The sequence below is a fragment of the Pelophylax lessonae genome, assembly GCF_965119305.1.
Source record: "Pelophylax lessonae genome assembly, chromosome: 1".
NCBI classification, from domain to species: domain Eukaryota; kingdom Metazoa; phylum Chordata; class Amphibia; order Anura; family Ranidae; genus Pelophylax; species Pelophylax lessonae.
The window spans coordinates 121385436-121405466 of NC_138768.1; the positions used below are offsets into that span (position 1 = coordinate 121385436).

Below are 20031 nucleotides of genomic sequence, written 5' to 3' on the forward strand. Positions count from 1 at the left end.
CGGCTGTGAGTCAAGAGAATCACACCCCGCAATGTACGTCTTCCACGTACAATGATAGATCTTCCTAGAAGTAGATTTCCTAGCTTTTAACAGCGTAGGAATCACCGACCGTCAAAGCCAGCGATGGCAGGATGGAGGATTGGTCTTTGGGACAGCAGATCCTCCCTGAGAGGAAGCCTCCAAAGAACATCAGCGACCAGCCGCAACAGATCAGCGTACCAAGCCTGGCGAGGCCAGTCTGGAGCTACTAAGATGACCGGAATCCCTTCTGCCTCAAACCTGCGTAGAAGTCTTGGCAGAAGCATGAGAGGAGGGAAGGCATAAATCAGACAATACTGACCCCACTGGGCCACCACGCGTCTGTGGCGTCTGCCAGAGGATCTGGTGATCGAGCTACAAACCTCTGCACCTTTCTGTTGAGCCGAGACACCAACAGATCCACCAGAGACACAACTGATGAAACACCTCCCGATGAAGGGACCACTCCCCGTGGTCCAACGCCGGCCGACTGAGGTAATCCACCTGCCATTTTTCCACCCCGGTAATGTGTATGGCAGAGAGGGCCGGAACAAACCGTTCTGCCCACCTTAGAATGCTGGCTACCTCCAGAGCCACAAGGACACTCCTTGTGCCCCTTTGGTGATTGACATAAGCCACAGCCGTGGCATTGTCCGATTGAATGCGCACTGGACATCCCTGAAGACGATCTGTAAAATTGTCCAGACACAGTCTGATCGCTCGGAATTCCAATGCACTGATCGTTAGTCTTGACTCTTACAGTGTCCTGATCCTCCCAGCAGAATGTTTGCCGAGGATGCCTCCCCAGGGCAGGAGAACGAAGCCACCATATCCAGGACTCCTTTGTTCCCCGGCTCAGCTGGATCTGATTGTCAAGAGACTGTGGAGTCGTGTCCCATTTGGGCAGAATCTCCCTGTGCAGGGACCTCGTATGGAACTGTGCAAACAGAACTGCCTCGAAGGTAGACACCATCAGGCCCAGCACCCACATGCAAGTCCGGAGGGATGACCATCCGCTGGACAGCAGGAGACGAATTGCAGCCTGTAATTTCTGTAGTTTATCCAGAGGAAGGAGCACTCTGGCCAAGGCTGAGTCCAGATTCAGACCCAGATAGTCCAGCTTTGTGGACAGAACCAGACCAGACTTCTGAAAATTCAGAATCTAGCCGAACCCCCGCAGAGATCGTATGGTGATTTCCAGGTTCTCCACCAGAGCAGTAGGAGACTCTGCTCGCAGAAGGAGGTCGTCCAAGTAGCCAAGTACCGCGATCCCCTGCTAGTGTAACAAAGCTAGCACCGGGGCTAACACTTTTGTGAAGGCCCGAGGAGCAGAGGTGAGACCAAAGGGTAACGCCACAAACTGATAATGCTCCTTTCCCACAGCACAGTGGAGGAAGCGCTGGTGACCGGCACATATCGGAATGTGAAGGTAAGCATCCTTGATGTCGATAGAGGCAAGAAAATCCCCCTGACACAAAGATGCCACCACCGTGTGAATGAACTCCATTCTGAACTTCTGCCCCCGCACAAAGCAGTTCAGCGCCTTGCGGTCCGGGATTGGACACACCTTGCGTTCTTTCCTGAGAACTGTACACAAGTTTGAGTAAAAACGATGAAAACGTTCCGAAGTCGGAAACCGGGACAATCACCCCTTGAAAATAACCGGGGATCAAGAGCAAAACGCAATCTTTAAGCCTGACTGAATGACTTCGTGGACCCACTTGTCTTCTACCAGGGAAGTCCATGGGTCCGGGAACCAGCGAAGACGTCCCCCCACCTCCAAAACAGATGAGGGTGCACTTTAATGCTGAAAAAGCCTTGTCTGCAGGTCTGGAGAAGCCCGCTTTTGGCTTTCCAGACCAGGTTTGTTTGGATCCTCCAGAGGAGGCCCTGAAGGGTTTCGAGCCCTTGTCAGTCGACATTAGGGGACAATAAAACTTCTTATGAGCCAAGAAGGAGGACCTACATCTACGACGAGGTTCCTTGCCCTTAGTAGCCTGCGGAAGAAAGGTACTCTTCCCCCCTGTGAGACCTTTAACAATGTCATCCAGGGTAGCTCCAAACAGGCAATCTTGAAAGTCTGGTCCGCAAACCAGCATTTGAGCCAAAAGACACGCCGAAGGTGGTGTCTTAATCTGTGGTGGGGGGGGGGGCGGCGCACTGGCAGCTTCTGTCGCTTCTCCTGCCAGACGGAAGTGACTGTCATTCTCCTGCCCCCATTGATCACTCCTCTCCCCTTGTCGGCTTGTTCTCCTTACCAGCCAGGTCACTTCAATCTTCCTTGTTGGTCACCACTTTTTCCGGCTCATCTGACTTTCAGAATTCTACATGTCTCTTCACCTTCCCTGCACAATCGTAAGTCAGCACTGATTCTCCTGCTCCTCTCTGCTGTTCACATAAACTGTTCACCTTCTTCTATCAGCTGTCCCATCCATAAATCTGCACTGCACGTCCTGCAGGCTTTTGTCTCAGCTCTGAACATTAAACACAGCCATATGGCTGACACCTTTTCCATCCCAGTTTAGTCCTCTACTAATTGTCCTGTCACTAAAATACAGCCTTAGCACTTTCTCTACAGTCCTTCAATAACTAGTGCACTGCGGTTTGGCCACAGTGTGATTGTATGTGCGGTTTACCTGGGTTTTAGGTGTGCTTCCATTGAATTCTATTACGCAGTGCTTTTTCGTGAAAGCGCATCTAAGACCTGCATGCTGCATCTTTGATGCGGTTTCAGAAAACGCACTGTGTAATAGAATTCAGTGGAAGCGCACCTAAAACCCAGGTTAACTGCACATACAATCACACTGTGCCCAAACCGCAGTGCACCTGCATGAGCCCATTATAAGGCTAGGTTCACACCTTTCCATGTCAGACACAAAATTGTGGCTTTCCTGACACACACACACACACACACAGAGACACACTGTTCATTAGTAGACACGTGGCAGTTCCAATAATTGTTAATGGCACCCACACACATCTGCGAAAACATGCATTTTCAAATGCACCAAACCAAATAGTGTCTCAAAAGTGAAACATCTGGGGCCTGTTTAGAGTCCTGATATTTATGCAAAGCCCCCCAACAGGGCAGTTAAAAATGTAAACAAAAAACATAAAATATTACATTCTAAAAACTATATAAACATTTTTTTTAAAAATGTGCCTGTGTGGGTTTCCTCCCACACTCCAAAGACATGCTAGTAGGTTATTTGGCTCCTGTCTAAATTGGCCCTAGTATGTGTATGTATGAATGTGAGTTAGGGACCTTAGATTGTAAGCTTCTTGAGGGTAGGGACTGATGTGAATGCACAATGTTTATGTAAAGTGCTGCGTAAATTGATGGCACTATATGAGTACCTGAAATAAATAATATTGAATAAATAACAAAGGCTTGTTCCCACGTTTTGCCCTCTAAAAAATGATCAGCATTCAGATTGCTCTTCAGAGAGCATTTGATAGGTGGCAAGGAGCCGTTGTATCGCCTCCTCACTGCCTGCTTTAGGTCCTCCAACCCTGCACTAGCATGCTGCAACCATGTGCATTGTACACAGTTGTGGGGCACTTGCAGAGCAGCACCATTCACTTCAATGGGTCATGATCAAAAAGGAGTATCATTCATGCTGTAGCAGTGAAGCAAAACTTCACGACCACAGCATATGTACGTCCCCAGGCTCTCCCCCTGCAACTAAAATGTGTAGCTGTTGGGGCACCCAGGGAGGTGCCAGTTTGCCCCCTCCTGGCTAAATAATTTAACCACACCCACTTATCGCTGTGGCACACTAAGCACGCCACATGCCACTTTCTCCCTGAAATGTTCCTCATTTCAACTTCAAAAGTTGGATGATGTTAGTACTTTTTCAGTGCATGTCCCAAACATTACATGCATAGCAAACCTTACACCATTATTAGCCCTATCTAAAGGGGCGGGGGGTGCAGTTTGCCATGGGCCCTGGATGACCTTGTAACGGCACTGCATGCAGGTACACATGCTAGATATCCACAGAAGCTAAAAAGTTGATGATGGACAATGAAGGGACCCTATGACAGACCAGGTATATTTCAAGCAAAACTTTTGGGCCTGGATGAAGACATTTAAGGCCTTCAGATTCAAGATGGAGCAGATACCCCCTTTGGTTTAAGAACTGTAAAAAAGATGGAGAATAAACCCTGAAACATTTCTACTTTAGCTCAATAGCTCTTTTACTCAAAAGATCTGCAAGAGTAGTATGGAGGCAGGGGCGGACTGGGCTGGGGGGCATTGAGGCATTTACCCCCTGGGCCGCTCTGATGCTTTGTAAAATGGCCGCTGTCACCAGCTCAGAACTGCGCATGCGCAGTTCCGGAGTAGGCAGAGTGTGGCTGCACACAAAGGAACTCCATCCAATACTGCGAGGCAGGTAGAGGCAGCGATGTGTTCTGTCACAGGGCTGAGTGTCTGCATTACAGAACGAGCTACCCAGCCCCTCCCTCCTCCCCAGGAACAGCTGCTAGAGGCTGGAACCTCTCTCTCTTTGCCCACCCACATTCCGAGCAGCCGTGTACTGTCTGTGAAGAGAATGTGGAGGATGTGTGGGGCGGGCAAGAAAGTTCAAACTGAGCAGTCGGCTCAACAGATAGAGAGCTTTAAAATGAATCCAGTGAGTGAACGTCCAAGTAAGTGAATTTCACCTCTCTCCCAAATCCCTCTCCCTCCCCTTCACTGCAGAGAAAGATTTTTCTTTCTATCAGCCTGTGACAGTACCTTGCCCTATGCTAGGTGCTATGCAGTGGGCTACCACTGGCATGCTGGGGTTTGGCTGCAGTGCTGGTGTACTGGCAATCTTCCTGCATGTTACCCCAGTCCCATAGACCTCCTAGTAGACTGCACATTTTTACTGCATGCTCTGAAAGTGCACAAAAAATCCTGCATTTTGCATCTTTGGTGCACTTTCAGAAAATGCAGCAAAAACGCACAACCTAAAAGAGTCTAAGGGCCTGCAGCTAAGGAAAAGTGCCAGCACACCTGCACTGCAGCCAAACCCCAGCACACCGTGTGAGCCCAAAGGCTTGTATGCACTTACAGCAGGCACTGACACTCCACTGAAAAGTGATCCATGCCCAGATCACTTTTCAGAGGCATTTGACAGGTAGTGAGGAGGTGATATCACATTTCATCCCTGCCTGTTTTAACTTCCTAAATGCCAGTCCCTCCGGGTTAATGGCACTTCTAAAAGGGGGGCTCCACTTAGGTGTAGAAATTTACTATGAACTCCACCTTATTTACATTCCATCCACCTCATTGTATTACCTAAAGAGAGTTATGGAAATAAGGTGAAGTTCAAAGTGAATTTCTTCACCTAAGTGGAGCACCTCTTTTAGAAGATTTGAGGATATTATTAAACCCAGAGACTGGTAGACTTAAGCCACAATAGACAGATTGAAATTTCTGCTGAACCAGCAGAATTTCCATCTATGTGTAAACTGATTGTACAGAATCAAATCTATCAATTGACTTCAGTACAACCAGCGTCTTTTTTTTTTTGTTGATCACTGCTGGCTGCTATAGCTGCCGGCCGTGTTCACTGTTTTCTGATGGCTGGGAAACTTTCACTGCAGAGCACACGCCAGCACACAGTTCTTATGGAAGTTTGGTAAATCAAATGCCAGGCTTCCCGAGCATTACACCTGTGCGGCTGTGAGCAAGTCTGGGCACAAGCCAGCACAGGCTCCTGGAAAATACCGGGGGCCAGAGAGCTGGGATATGGTGTTACTTACAATATATCCCTGTCACTCCAGCACCAGGCCCACAATGCCCCTAATCTGGCCCTGGGGGCCGGTGCACCAGCATGTGCTTTTCTCACTACCTGCAATTGGCACAGGAGGAGCCTGCAGCCTGGGGAATTTGGTGGTTGTGCCCAGGGAGACAGCAGGACTTGCGTGTTTAGCCTGCTGCACTTACTGTGACTCTCGGATACTCTGCATGCTTGGCTTGCCCAGTGGTGTGGTGCTCACTCACCAGAGAAGATCCAAACTCCACAAGTAGCGCTTAGTGTGGCAGCAGTGAGAGCCAAGACTTTAGTCTTCATCTTCCTGCAGTCTCTTTGGTCTGTGTACTGAGTGTGGGGAAGGGGCAGGCTCTTTGTCTCATTCTCTCTGGGACAATCATGTGGAGCAGTCTCTGAGAGCAGTGCAGACAAGCTCTAGCAGTGCACAGAGAAGCCTTGACTGAAAAAAAAAAAAAAAAAAATGGCTAGTAAAATTGGTTAAACTTTTCTCATTAGATGTTTACTCGCCTTAATAAAGGGCAAAGTGAGACGTGACAGTGACGAACGCGTCGGGAGGAGCCAGGTGACATCACTTCCGGTCTACTGCCGGGACCGGAAGTTAGGAATTATCCATGCTGCATTATCCTCTGACCCCTCGGTCACCTTAGTCCAAACACTTCTTTGCTATTTTATATGTAAGTGATTACTGTGTTCTATTAAAGTGGTTTTAAATTTACTACACTATGGAGATCCCGATTTTTATTTCATATTTGAGTGTCATCTGCCACAAAATGTTCCTCACCAGTCAGCTTTTGAAAAGGCATTATTATAAGCTTTAAGGTGATGCGGTCACTGCAAATAGTGGTGGATTGTCGGTTGTTTGGGGTAAGAGCACCATCTTTACCACTATTTACTTTGACCTCATCAGGTCACAGCACTTATCGATATAGACTGTTTTTCTGGTATCATCACTAACTTTCACTGGATTTGGACATTTAATTTTTTTTTTTTTTCCTGCTATTATTGGAGTTTTATGCATTATTTGTTACACATGTTGAATGTTGCACATTATTTACATTATTTGTATTCTTGCACATTTGTTTTATATACAGTGTTTATCGTCACAGTCAGGAATACTCGATTACCTTTTTAAGATGTTGAAGCACGACTTTCTTGGGAATTTATGTATGTGGATTTATGTTTTATTTCACTTTATTTGAGTAGATATTGAGCTATTCTATGCCTATCTATTTTATGCTTTCTATGTATGTGATGATGCTACAGGGATTGGCGGCTTTATCTTCGTTTTATTTTAACACTTTATATTCATCTTTCTCTACTTACACTTGCTAGCGCATTGGTATCTCTATTTCTTTTATAATACGTTTGTTATTTGAAAAAAAAAACAAAAAAAACAAGACTTTACAATCACTTTAAATCTACCATCTCTGTGTGGTGCATGACCTGGTAGGTGAGATGCTTGGCATATAGTACACAGTGCAGATGCTTCCCGCATCAGATTTTATTAATGTATAGAATACATTTTATTATTTTAGTGATAAGTAGAATTTTTTTTTTAATTTTAATAGTTATGGAAATCTGTTATCTAGTATTGTTACAGGAAGTGAATGCCATGATAAAATACACACCATATCAACCAAATATATCAATAAAATCAATGAATTACTGAAACTTTTTTTTTTTTTTATTATTTCAATGTTTAATCAAACCAAAACAACTGTTTGCAAAAATTATTTTTCTTCAAAACAAATAGGTCTCTTTTTTTAAACAATTCTGTAACAAATTTTATTTCATGTAATATCAGAACCTCTGTAAGAATTCCTGCAGCTGATTGACGATTTCTGTGTCTACTGTTTCCATTAGAGATCGGAATCCTTCATCCCCCAGCAATTCCTGCTGTGCTTTTAGCTTCTCATAGACAAACTGCTGTAGTGACACTGCATGCACTGGGTCCCTCAAAGCGATCTGCAAAGCGAGAACAGAAAGCATAGATACATTATAATGCACACTGATATACTTTAATTTCCTCCACAGCAATAGGTGCAGACAGATTGTGCTTCACCGCTTCAAAGCCTAATCTCCACCATATGTAAATAGTATTAAAAGATAGGAAAAGTGATTATTTTTCTATATTATTTCTTAATATTTGTGCAGAATATTTAACACTGAAATGATGAGAGAATAGAGCATTATTTCAGCTTTGCAGTTTTCCCCCTGCAGGGTGTAAATCAGAACAGGTACACACCACCCACACTCCAGAAGGATACATATATCAGAATAGCAAGAAGTGCCAGGTCATGAACCACTCCTAATATATCCACTCATGTTGCCTAGCAACCACCCCATGACACCCCACGATAACTATGCCTGTGAAATAAAACTGCTGAGAAATGATCACTTTTTGGTTGCCACTCTAAGATTAAGTACAAACCAGTGCTGAATGCAGATGTGACACCAGCGCCTGTGATGCGTCTTTCTCAAACGAAGCCAGGCATCGCAAGTTTACACTTACTTAAAAGTGATGGAGTAAAATGTACAGCAAACACTTGCTGCAACAAACACTTTATTGAGCCATTCAGGGCAATGCAAAAGTCATGCATGGAGGATTGCCCAACTGCAGGGCATGGTAACTGCACCACACACTTGCTTACTCTCTAAAGAGCATTCAGATCACTTTTCAGAGAACATTTGACAAGTGGTGAGGAAGCGCTGTATCACGTTCTCACTGTCTGCTTTTACCCCTTGAACACTACACACCAAAGCAGCGTTTGCAGAGCAGCTCCATTCACTTTTTATTGGGTCGCACTCAGGAGGCGATATGCCCATTGAAAGTGACAGAGGATATCATCCGCTGTGCCCATAGCATGTGTACAATATTGATCACTGCAGCTAAAGGGGGAATGGTTGGGGGAGGTAAAAGCACGACTTAACCACAGGGTTTTAAGGCCTCACAAACGCAAATGTGAACAATAATCATGTATAAAAAAAATTGAATGTGCATTAATTGGGGGGCAGAAAAATGTTCCTAGCATTTCCGCCTAGCAGCACTAGGGTTGTCACTTCGAATCCCAACCTTGACATTAGCTGCACAGAGTTTGCTTGTTCTCCTTGTGCCTGCATGGGTTTCCTACGGGTACCCCAGTTTCCTCCCACACCACAAAAACATGCTGGTAGGTTAATTGGATCCGGTCTACGTTGGCCCTAGTATGTGTATGTATGAATGTGAGTTAAGGCCCTTAGATTGTAAGCTCCTTAAAGGCAGGGACTGATGTGAATGTACAATATATACTGCACTGCGTAAATTAACGGCTTTAAAAAAGTACCTATAATAAGAATAAATAAATAAATAAATATTGGTGGTTGAGGGTACTGAATAATGGGAATACTGCTATCTTATTAAGGGATTATGATAAATAAAATAAATTATATAGCACCCTCCTAGGTAGGTGCTAGGAAAAAGTATAGTTTGCCTGATCAGTAGTTAGGCCTGTTAGATGTGTCCATGTGTGATTCATCTGGTCTGAGGGAGTGTCCCCAATGTATCCAATAGGGGAGCCTGTTGCACAGTGGAGGAAACCCAGCCAGTAACACACATGCTTTTATGACTGTCCCAGTGGGTAGGCACAACAGTGGTGCATCCTGGGATACATTATAAAAGCCACGGGCACATGTGACAGATTGTCTTTGGGCAGTAAGCCAGGTCCCAGGAGGAGGGTGACGGCTGTCTTTTCTCCAGTTGCTGAGGAAGGTGGTCACAGGCATCGGCCTTGTGGACCAGAAGTGCGGTGCTGAGCCAGGAGGTCCAGTGGATGCTAAAAAGGGAGTTGGAGGCAGAGAGACCCAAGGAAAAACAGTGTCCATGAGTACCGGGGAGCTTGCCAGGGGTCTGCCCAGGACGGGGACCACTCCAGGAGGGTGTCAGTGGACAGAAGGTCAGCGCACACAGTCAGTGAGAAAGGGGGTGCCAAGTTAGACCCTGAAGAGTAATCTAAGTGAGAGTACGCATTCTTTATCTTCACTTCAGTGGCAAGGTGTAGCAGCGGCCTTGTCCCATTCTACAGTCAGTTGTCCTCAGGAAATTGTGCCTAGTTCAAGTTGGAGTATCCCACTCATTCCCTTCTCCCATCCAAGTTCTCAAATAAAACACAAAAACCAAATCCCCTGGACTGTTCATTGTCTGAGCCAAGAACTTTTAATGCTGTGTGTCTGCTTTCAGTTGCTAATGGTAATCCAGGCTAACCCAAGAAGTGTAATTCTCAGAAGCTCCCTAGGGGGCAGTGCTATGTGTGTGTGTATATATATATATATATATATATATATATATATATATATATACACACAATTATTGTATATTGTATATTCATATTCTGTAAATAAGGATGTGGTGTCTATAAAATATTTTAGGGACCTAATCATAGGTAGGTATTTTAAATGTAAAGGCTTATGACATCAAAGACAGCTTCTCCCTGTCAATTACAATTAGTATAATAAATGTTTACTTAATCTTTTAGCTATAAAATGAGAAAAACAGTAAGTATAAAGAGCACAAAAATTTTCCAATAAGTTATATTGGAAATTAATGTATGCCTTCAATGCAATTGATAGAGAACTATGGTAACTGCCATTTCTGACATTGAGTTTTGTTCAGGCATGGGTGTGCACCATCTTTCCCGGTCTACCAGCAATCTGGAGGTGGAAGAGAACTGAGCTGCCATCTTCCATCACTTGGTGTTGGCACTCTCCTTCTGTGTTGTGGCTTGTACAATGCACTCTATCTTGTAAAAGAACGCAAGTGCAATAATGCTATGGTTTTTAAAGCAAATACAATGTATTACTGTGCTAGATCTATGTACTTTCTTTTTCCTATATGTTTTCAAGTTCTACATACATCCCTTGTGCTGGTAAAGAAAGCTGAAAGTTGATCTGGAGTTGCAAATATATGGACACTGAGGCTGAAATCTGTTTCCAAATACTAATATAGCACAGAATTGATAAGTTATTTTACTAAAATAAGATAAAACTGCCTTACAGAATGCGGCTAGACTATGTAGTGAGTCACAAATCTAGAACATTATAAATTACAAATAGAAGCTACGCTCACAGTGCTCAACCTGGCACTGATGGGTGCTCAAAGAGAATGCCACAGATGGTGCCATGAGAGAACCAGATTCAAAGTCACCAGCACTCCCAATAAATGTGTTTCGTATGTTTATTGTGAAGACAAAAGGCATATGAAACCAACATTTCGGGGTCTCACATATTTCTCAAGGCCACATAGTGACGTCATTATATGGTCTTGAGAAAGGGAACTTGCGGGGCACCAAAATGTTGATTTCTTTGCATTTTATGACATTATCTTCACAAGTAACACATGAAAACCCTTTATTGGGAATGCTGGTGACTTTTCAGCTTTGCAAGTGCTAACGTAGTCTGAAGAGTCCCATATTGCATACTCTTACAAGATCACTGTCTCCCAGGGGAGCTAAGGTCAGAATGAAAGCTCTGCAGTATGCACTTATTATACAAACAAGTCAGCAACAGAAGATCCTGTGTTTCTTTCCACTCAGGAAACCATCTGGAGGATGCAACTGCTGAGCACTCATCTGAAAATACAAGTTATCTGACTATCATGCCAATACTCTGGCTTTGTAGTAGCCAGGCAATAGCATTTTTAGAATGCAGGTATTAGCCCATGATGTTCCCGGGAAAAGAGTTTGTAAACCCTGACAATTAATTTGACTTATTTAGTCCATTTCGGTCTGATAAATTTTCGGTTAAAAGGGTTTTGTTATATCTGTGCAATAAGTGCAAAATAAATATCTGCCAGAAATTTTGTGAGCTGATAACTTCCTGTGCTCTCTGCCCATACTAACGATTATCAGTTACATTGTTCTCAGCTATCTCTGAGGACTACACAACCACACCCCTCCTTTTTAGGAGAAAAGGAAGAAGGCGGCGTTGTTGTTATTCCTGCCTTGTTTCTGTTGTTCTAGGGCAGAAGAGTGAGTGTTGTCACCCTAGGACAGGAGGTGTGTTGCAGTATACTACATTTTTGTTTTGCACTTTAGGCCGGTCATAAACGGTTCGAATCTAGGCTGGTTCAGCAGGAACCAGCTAGGATTTGAACCATGTATGGGCAGGCTGAATGTACCAAGTTGATCGATCGATCAGCCTGCCAGGTTTTACATGAGATTATTGCTAGAGCTGGTATAGCCGCTAGCAACAATCACTGTCCTTTCTCAGTGGGGACAGCTTCCCCCACCAGGAGAATACAATGGTTCCGCAGAATGGATTCCCCTGTCAACAAGTTCTGGCAACCCGTGGTTGCAGGAAAGAAATTTGCTCCGTGTATGGGCAGCCTTAGATACACTTTAAATAGAAACAAATAGTAACTCAATGGGGAAGGGAAGGGAAGGCGGGGGGGGGGCGGATTTACTGAAACTGGAAGACACAGAATCTGGTGCAGCTGTGCATAGTAACCAATCAGCTTCTAACTTCAGCTTGTTCGATTAAAGTGGTTCTAAAGGCAGAAGTTTTTTTATCTATGCACTAAGATAAAAAAAAAAAAAACCTTCTATGTGCAGCAGCCCCCCTAATACTTACTGCTATTGGTGCATGCTGCTGTCAAAGTCAATGAGCCAATGAGTAGAGAGAGTTGCTTGCTGTGGGGGCACTCGCCATGAGGGAGGGGCCAGGAGCACCGGCATGGGACCCGAGAGTAGGAGGGTCTGGACTGCTCTTTGCAAAACCACTGCACAGAGCAGGTAAGTATGACATGCTTTTTATTTTTAAACAAAACAAATCAAGACTTTAATATCACTTTAACTGCTTATTTGGTTTTCCCAATAAAGGGACCACAACCCAAAGCATGGTGACACATATCTATCACCCAGGACCCATCCCTGACATCCTGTACAAATGTGCATTTCCTCCAGGTTTCTGTTGTAGTCCTGCATTTCTGCACTTGTTTGTATGTACAAGAGACTCCTGCAAGGGTCAGTTGCACTTCTGACCCTTGCATGAATCTTTTGTACATACAAAAAGTGCAGAAATCACTGTGTTGCAGAAAAGCATGCAAGTTTAACATGCATTTCGGTTAATTTTGAATTGACTGCCAAACCTCTGAAACACACTGAACCTGCACTTTTTTTTTCTTTTTATGAAACACACCACATTCACACCTACAACATAAATGCATTGTGTAGAGGTGTTGGGGTACCATGCAAAATAAATGGCACTGCATTTGATGTGTAAACATATGTTGCAATAACACGTGGTAAAAAGAGTTCCCGCAATGAATTGGTGTGAAAAGGACCTAATAAAGACTGGTCACTGCTGCTCTCTCTCCTTTGCATGGTGAGTGGTCCTGTATCTGGTTCCCTACAGATTTTTGCAGACAGCCTGTATTGGGAGAAACGGTTACTTTTACAAGGTAAAAACTATGATTTCAAAAGCATTCAGGGCACACAAAGTGAATTTATATACTTTGCACAACTGAAGAACATATTTAGAGTTTTTGTGCTTGAGGAAATAAACTTTAAGGCAATGTAGGAGCAATGACAATCATGAGAGCATTAACACCTGGTAACCAGTAGAAAGTAGCTTTTAATAAATCAGACTTCAACAACTTTACTTGCTGCTATGGGTTACTCCCCCTGGCAAATCATCATCAAACTTTGCATCTTAAAGTGGTAAACCTGTACATATACAGTACCCAGTGAAGTGACTAGCATTAGGTGATACACAGATGAAACAAATCCTCCTACATACGTTGTAGTTGTGTATCTGCAGCCATTTCTTCTGTAGATCATTCTGAAAACTCAAAGAGGAAAGGATTTCTCCTTTGATCTAGGAGCAGGGGGTGGGAATGTGAATTCTTTAGAGCACCGGAAGATCTGAGACATGGTTGGACGGAAGGGACACACCCCTTTACACAATACAGAGCTGTGTACTGCAGATCCCTCCCCCTTCACCTTTTTAAAAGTGAAGTATGGGTTTTCTTTTAATTTAAGAACCACACTTAACCAGGTGGATGCAGCATCGGTGTGATGCTGCATCTGCCCCTCGGTGCCTCTAAGACTGAGAGCCAAGTGATTTAACACCGCGGATTGCTTGGTTCTTCCCTGAGCAGAGAGCTCTGCCATGCCCCCCTTCCCCTGCACTCACTGGAGCGCTGGGCAGTGGTGGTGGGAGCGGCCAGCTCAAGCTCTCAGTGACTTGCTGAGAGGCTGAGACAGGTGCCGGTCCAGGCATGTGGGTGATTCCCAACCATATGGTCTTGATACTTCCCGAGCCTGGACCAGCTCTGTGATGTCAGCATGCTGTCTGCTGAAAACGGGTCAAAGGAGTGCAGAAAAAACTGCACTCTTGTGATCCACAGGAGGAGTACAGCCAAATGAGCTTTGGCTGTTCTTCTCCTTTAACTCTTGGAGTTGGGAAAAGCTGCCAGAAGTGACTGATGCTGATAACAGAGGAACCAGACCGCAGAGAGAAATGACGCTCAGAGCTTTGTGCAGTAAACAATAAAGCAAGGTCCCCATATGTCATCATAGGGCATAACTGATAGAGATAATACATCTGAAAAAAAATGAAATATATTCTGCTGGCATGTTACCTTTAATGTACTACGTCACTAAGTATAATGAGGATTGAGTTTGAGGTGCCTGGTACACGGCAACTATTACTGCATCTGAAGAGTACATAATCACAGGGATACTGCATCTGAAGAGTACATAATCACAGGGATCCTATGTCTGTAAAAAATATGGTGGCCATCATAGTCCTTCAAACAATGGGTCACTTACCAAGTGCTAGGATTCCTATCACGAGCCCTACCTACAGTATATACTAAAATCATCTTCAAAGAATGCCATAGCACACTTACAGCTATGACAGCAATTTTTTTTAGAATGTCTATTGACAATCAATATATATAAAACATGCTGGAAATAAAAATCAGTGGAAAGCCCTTGAAACTCTTGTATGAATCCGACAAAGGATTTATTAGTGATCCATAAAGTCTATTCTCTTACTATATGCTTTTATATATCACTCCAGAGAAAGATAAATAGGACCCCTCATCTCTTGAAGAGCACTTGGAATGAGGGAATGCTGCTTTGAAATGAAATGGTGCAGGAATAGCATTAATAGAATGCTATTCCTGCTATAGAATAGAACTACACATACTGTATTTGAATGTGCGTAGCTTCTATGGACAAGGATAAAACACTAAGCTCAAGAAGCAAGATGGACATATTTTCTGTTATGCATTAATTTACACTAGGGTCATAGACTGTTTTACGTTCTATTCACAAATGGCTGATATTACATTACCAGCCAAGTCAATGCTTATTTATGAATTCAGTCATGCCATCAGAAACCACAACCCAGGTCCAGGGGGCCCACAAGCCACAGTTTTTTTTTACTGGTAAGTATATCAAAGCTCTGCACTTTTCAACAAACTGCTTAAAGTGGAACTAAACTCTCTAAATCAACAATAACTATTTTTTAAATCCGTAAGCTGCTAGCATTAGTAAATAGCTAGAAAGGTTTAGGTAACAACAGACTTCAGTCAATTAGCTGCAGAGCCAATAAATGAAATTCTGACAGTGGAGGTGTTCCTGCTGTCAGAATATGATGCAACAGCGGGGAGGATTCCTCCACCCAGCTCGCTTAAGTGAATGGAGGAATATGTTTGTTTTTCGATCTGCTCCCTTCCATCCATGCCCAGCTCAACTTACCGACCAGCCTGCAACCTACCAAATTATCCTGTCTAATGGTATGCGTTAAAAATAGGGATTTCGCTGCTATTGTGCCATATGCTGGGTGTCCAGTGTGCCCCTGTGCATTTAAGAAGGGGTGGGCTCCCTCCAAGCTGGTCCGTAAGTTGAGTTGGAATTTTCTTTTGGTTTTGTTTGACATGCATTTCCTTTCCATGTGCTCCTTGCTGCAAAGGCCAGTTATAGGTGCGGGCAGTGGCCATTTGTTTGTACTGTTGGAATACTAGTGAGGGATGCACTGGACACCTTTGCTGCCATTATGCTATGTGTGCAGTTTGCCCCAAGTCCCTTTAAAGAGGAGGTGGGCTCCCTCCAGGTTCACCTGCCCTCTGCCTATCCATTTAATGCATGTGCTTCCACTGTGAAAGCTCTTGAAATTTAGAGTTAGGACTACAAATAATACTGGGGTGCCGTGAAGTGGCTTTTCAGCTTACGCATGTATTTACAAACGTAAGCTAACTAAACCCCGGCTTTTAACGCAAACTGTTAAACAGGAAAATTAGTTTGGTTGCAGACTGATCGGTAAACTGAGCTGGGAAATTTCTCTTATGCATACAAGTAGATTAAATGAGCATAATAAAATGGCTTTAAAAATATATTTCAATATTTCTGATAATAGAACTGTATTAAAGTATAACTATAGGCAATATATTTTTTGTCATTTTAGATAGAGTAAGGTAGGGCTATAACTCTTGTCAGATTTTTTTTTCGCCATCTCTGTCCCATTGTGGAGACTTCCCATAGCCAAACAGAAAGTGAGAGGAAAACCCTGCAAATTAGGGGAATTCCTTGGGGACCCCCAGGTCACCAGAATTTGTGTTCCCGTTGGAAGATTTCCCCTCTATTACTTTTCTGGCGACAACCCAAAATTTGTGATTTTCTTTTACTTTTAATGATAATGGTAAACAGGATAAACTTAGCGTGGGCACAGACAGCAATAAAAACAGATAGGGCTCTTTCACACGGGCGATCCGATCAGATCCGCCTGTCAGTTTTTTTTGGCGGATCTGATCGGATCCTCCATGCAGCTCTATGGGGCAGCGGATGTCAGCGGAGACATCTCCGCTGACACCCGCTGCCATCCGCATCCGATCCTGTGCGTGAAATCTGGACGGATGGAATATTTTTCCATCTGTTCAGTAATCGGAGCGGAGCGGATCTGATGAGAGCGGACAGGCGGTCCGCTCTTATCCGATCCCCCATAGAGGGCAGCGGGTGCTGAGACACCTCCCTCTCCGCTCTGCAAGCGGAGACGGAGCTGTCACCCGCCCAGCTCAGTGGGGATCGCGGATCGATCCCCGCTGAGCAACACGGATCCGCCTACGGAGCGGACCGTGTGAAAGAGCCCATAGGTGTTCTAATCCCTCTCCACTCTATCCAAAACAAAAAAAAAAGCATTGCCTATAGTTATATTTTAATTTGTGTTTTTTTTTGTATGTCTGGCTAGTGGTCAGTTTTAAGCAAAAAAAAAAAAAAGAAAAATCCATGTGTTGTAATCGAAGTAGCATGGTACTGTATTATTGGCTTTTATATATGTGCACATTAGTATGAAACCAAAAAAAATTTAAATATGTGAAACAAAGTGCTGAATCTGAGAATTTTTTTGTTGTAGCTTATTTCATTAGCCATAAAAGACACAAATTTCTCTAGGTTAAAGCAGTCTGCATAGCTACATGTAGTATTAGACAGGTACCAAACAGAGATAGAGTTTTTGTACAGATCTTCCCTGCACAGATAATGTCCCCGGAGATATTTCTCATGGACATTGTTACAACCATCGCTCTTCTCCTGCCAGCTGTTTTATTAAATGCCTTATGGCATTTCAAATTGATGTATAGGCTGTTATCAAAGCTGTTATGTGGAAAAAAAATATGCATTGCACCAATTATAAAATGTTATATTGCATTCAGTTATCTGTAAAATAAAAATGATGACCTAGCAATAAATCTAGCTACTTTTATGTATCCAAATTTATGAAAATTGATGCCATTTCCCTGCATAATCACAAATTCAAAAGCATTTTAAAGTGAACCTGTCACATAAATATGTAAGGTCCTTATGTGAAAGCAGGAACCAGCAGGTGCCTGTACGTACTTCTGCTACCTTTAGACAACTGTTACCTTACCCTAGCATACACTTGGGATATGGAGAGGCAGGGTCTGGAAAAATGTATTATGAACCAGCTAATTACAGTCCCTTTTCTACTAAATAGCATGTATACGCTAGGGGAGAACATGCTAAGCAGTCATGGGGAACTTCTGTTAGAAGATTCTGATTAAAAATATCAGTTAATGGTCCAACAACTGTACCCCAAAGTTCTCTAAGAACTCTGGGATGAGTACCATCAGGATCCCTTCCTTTATTAACCACATTACCACCGGAGGATTTTGCTGTCTTGCGTCTGGGCCACTTTTTGCGATTCGGCACTGTGCGACTTTGACAATTGTGCGGTCATGCAATGCCGTACCCAAACGAAATGTACGTCCTTTTTTTCCCACAAACAGAGCTTTCTTTTGGTGGTATTTGATCATCTCTGCGATTTTTTTTTTGCGATATTAATAAAAAAATGCGACAATTTTGAAAAAATAACAATATTTTTCTACTTTGACAGTTAAAAAATATCCAATATATTCAATTTTTGTCATATATTTAGGCCAAAATGTATTTAGCTACATGTCTTTGACAAAACAATTCTCAATGAGCGTATTTTTAACCGCTTTAAGACCGGAAGATTTTACCCAATTCCTGACCATGCCATATTTTGCGATTCGGCACTGCGTTACTTTCACGGACAATTGCGCAGTCGTGCGATGCTGTACCAAAATTAAATTGACGTCCTTTTCCCCCCCCACAAATAGAGCTTTCTTTTGGTGGTATTTGATCACCTGTGCGATTTTTACTTTTTGCGCTATAAACAAAGAAATAGCGACAATTTTGAAAAAATAATATTTTTCACATTTTTTTATATGAAATTCCCCCCCCCAAAAAAGTAAAAATCAAAATTTTTTAACATTTTAGGCCGATTTGTTTTCTGCTACATAGGTTTGGTAAAAAAAAAATCGCAATAAGCGTATTTTGATTGGTTTGCGCAAAAGTTATCGCAGCTACTAACTACGGGAAATTTATGTCATTTTTATTGTTTTTTTTTTTAACTAGTAATGGTGGCAATCTGCGATTTTTTTTGCGGGACTGCGACATTGCGGCGGACAGATCGGACCCTTGACTGACATTTTTTACACTTTTGGGGGTACCAGTGACATTTCTACAGTAATCAGTGCTATAAATATGCACTGTTACTGTAAAAATGACACTGGCAGGGAAGGGGTTAACTTTTATTGGTGATCAAGGGGTTAATGTATGCCTGGTGCTTACTAACGTGTGTGGGGGGAGGGGACTATGTGACACAGGGACAGATCGCAGGTTCAGCTATGCTGAACCCTGCAATCTGACCCTGCCTGTCACTTAGGAGATCCGCCCGCTTTGTTTACACAAGCGGGCGGATCTCCACACTCGATCCCCGACGATCGGGGAAGAGCAGCGGTGATCACCGCCGCTCCTCCTTTCCTGGCCCGACTCCCGCTGTGACTGAATACAGTGGGAGTGAGCCTCCGGCTGCCGAGAGGGGAATGTCTGGTGACGTAGGTCTACGTCGCCAGACGATAACGAGCCACTGTGCCGCAGTAGGAGCACAGTGAGCAGTGTTAAAGTGGTTAAAGTAATACTAAAGGCACATTTTTTTTAAATAAAAAAGTGTCATATTTATCTGCTCTGTGCTATGATATGGCACAGAAAAGTCCCTTTCCTCCTCTCCTGCAGTCCCTGGCAGTGCTGTTGGCTCCTGTCTCCTTTGGATGCCTCCTCTCTCTCTCAGTTAGATTACCATACTTCTCTTTTAACACACTGAAAGTAGTTAATAAAATGCAAAACAAACTGAAATAAATTCCAAGGATTGAAATTCCTTGGGTTTTACGGCATCTCAGAATCTAAGAAATCCTCTATTAGGCTGACATACTTCTGAGATGTCAGTCGCCTTGTTGACACTGTTTTCAGTACATTCCGTGTCACTGACCCAGAACAGGCATGCAGACTAGAGCGAAGTTTGAACTCCATACATGTTCCAAGTTAGTGGCTCAAACATCACTGAATTAGAAAGAGCCAGGAAACTAGCATTTTCATAAAAAGGCTGGTAATGGAAGCCTATGTATTTGTCTTTGTATGGGTTGCCTTTAAAACCCAACTCCAGCTCTGTATCTGCCCTCGCTTCCATGTATGCAGTACTGTAACAAAAGCCATAGGGGCCCATGCAGCTGATATGGGACCTGATGGTTAAAAAGGGCCCCATTAGGGGATTTCTTGAGGCAAATTAAACAGAAAAAAAATCTGTATACATGTGGAGGTAATAAAAATCAAGTACTGTGCCAATAAGGATTGCAGAGGTTGCCGCTGACACAGACCCGGTTTCCCCTGTG

At 43.5% G+C, this 20031-nt stretch overlaps 1 protein-coding gene across 1 annotated transcript in view; it reads right to left on the reverse strand.

The window, feature by feature from the left end:
• Positions 1-7470: 7470 nt before the first annotated feature.
• The window catches only part of IPO11 (importin 11), a 926630-nt gene continuing 914069 nt past the window's right edge, over positions 7471-20031 (reverse strand). The window contains exon 29 of the mRNA XM_082270245.1: positions 7471-7748. Within this exon, the coding sequence (XP_082126371.1) occupies positions 7584-7748 (165 nt within the window). The 3' untranslated portion in view covers positions 7471-7583. The remainder of the gene's footprint in view (positions 7749-20031) is intronic.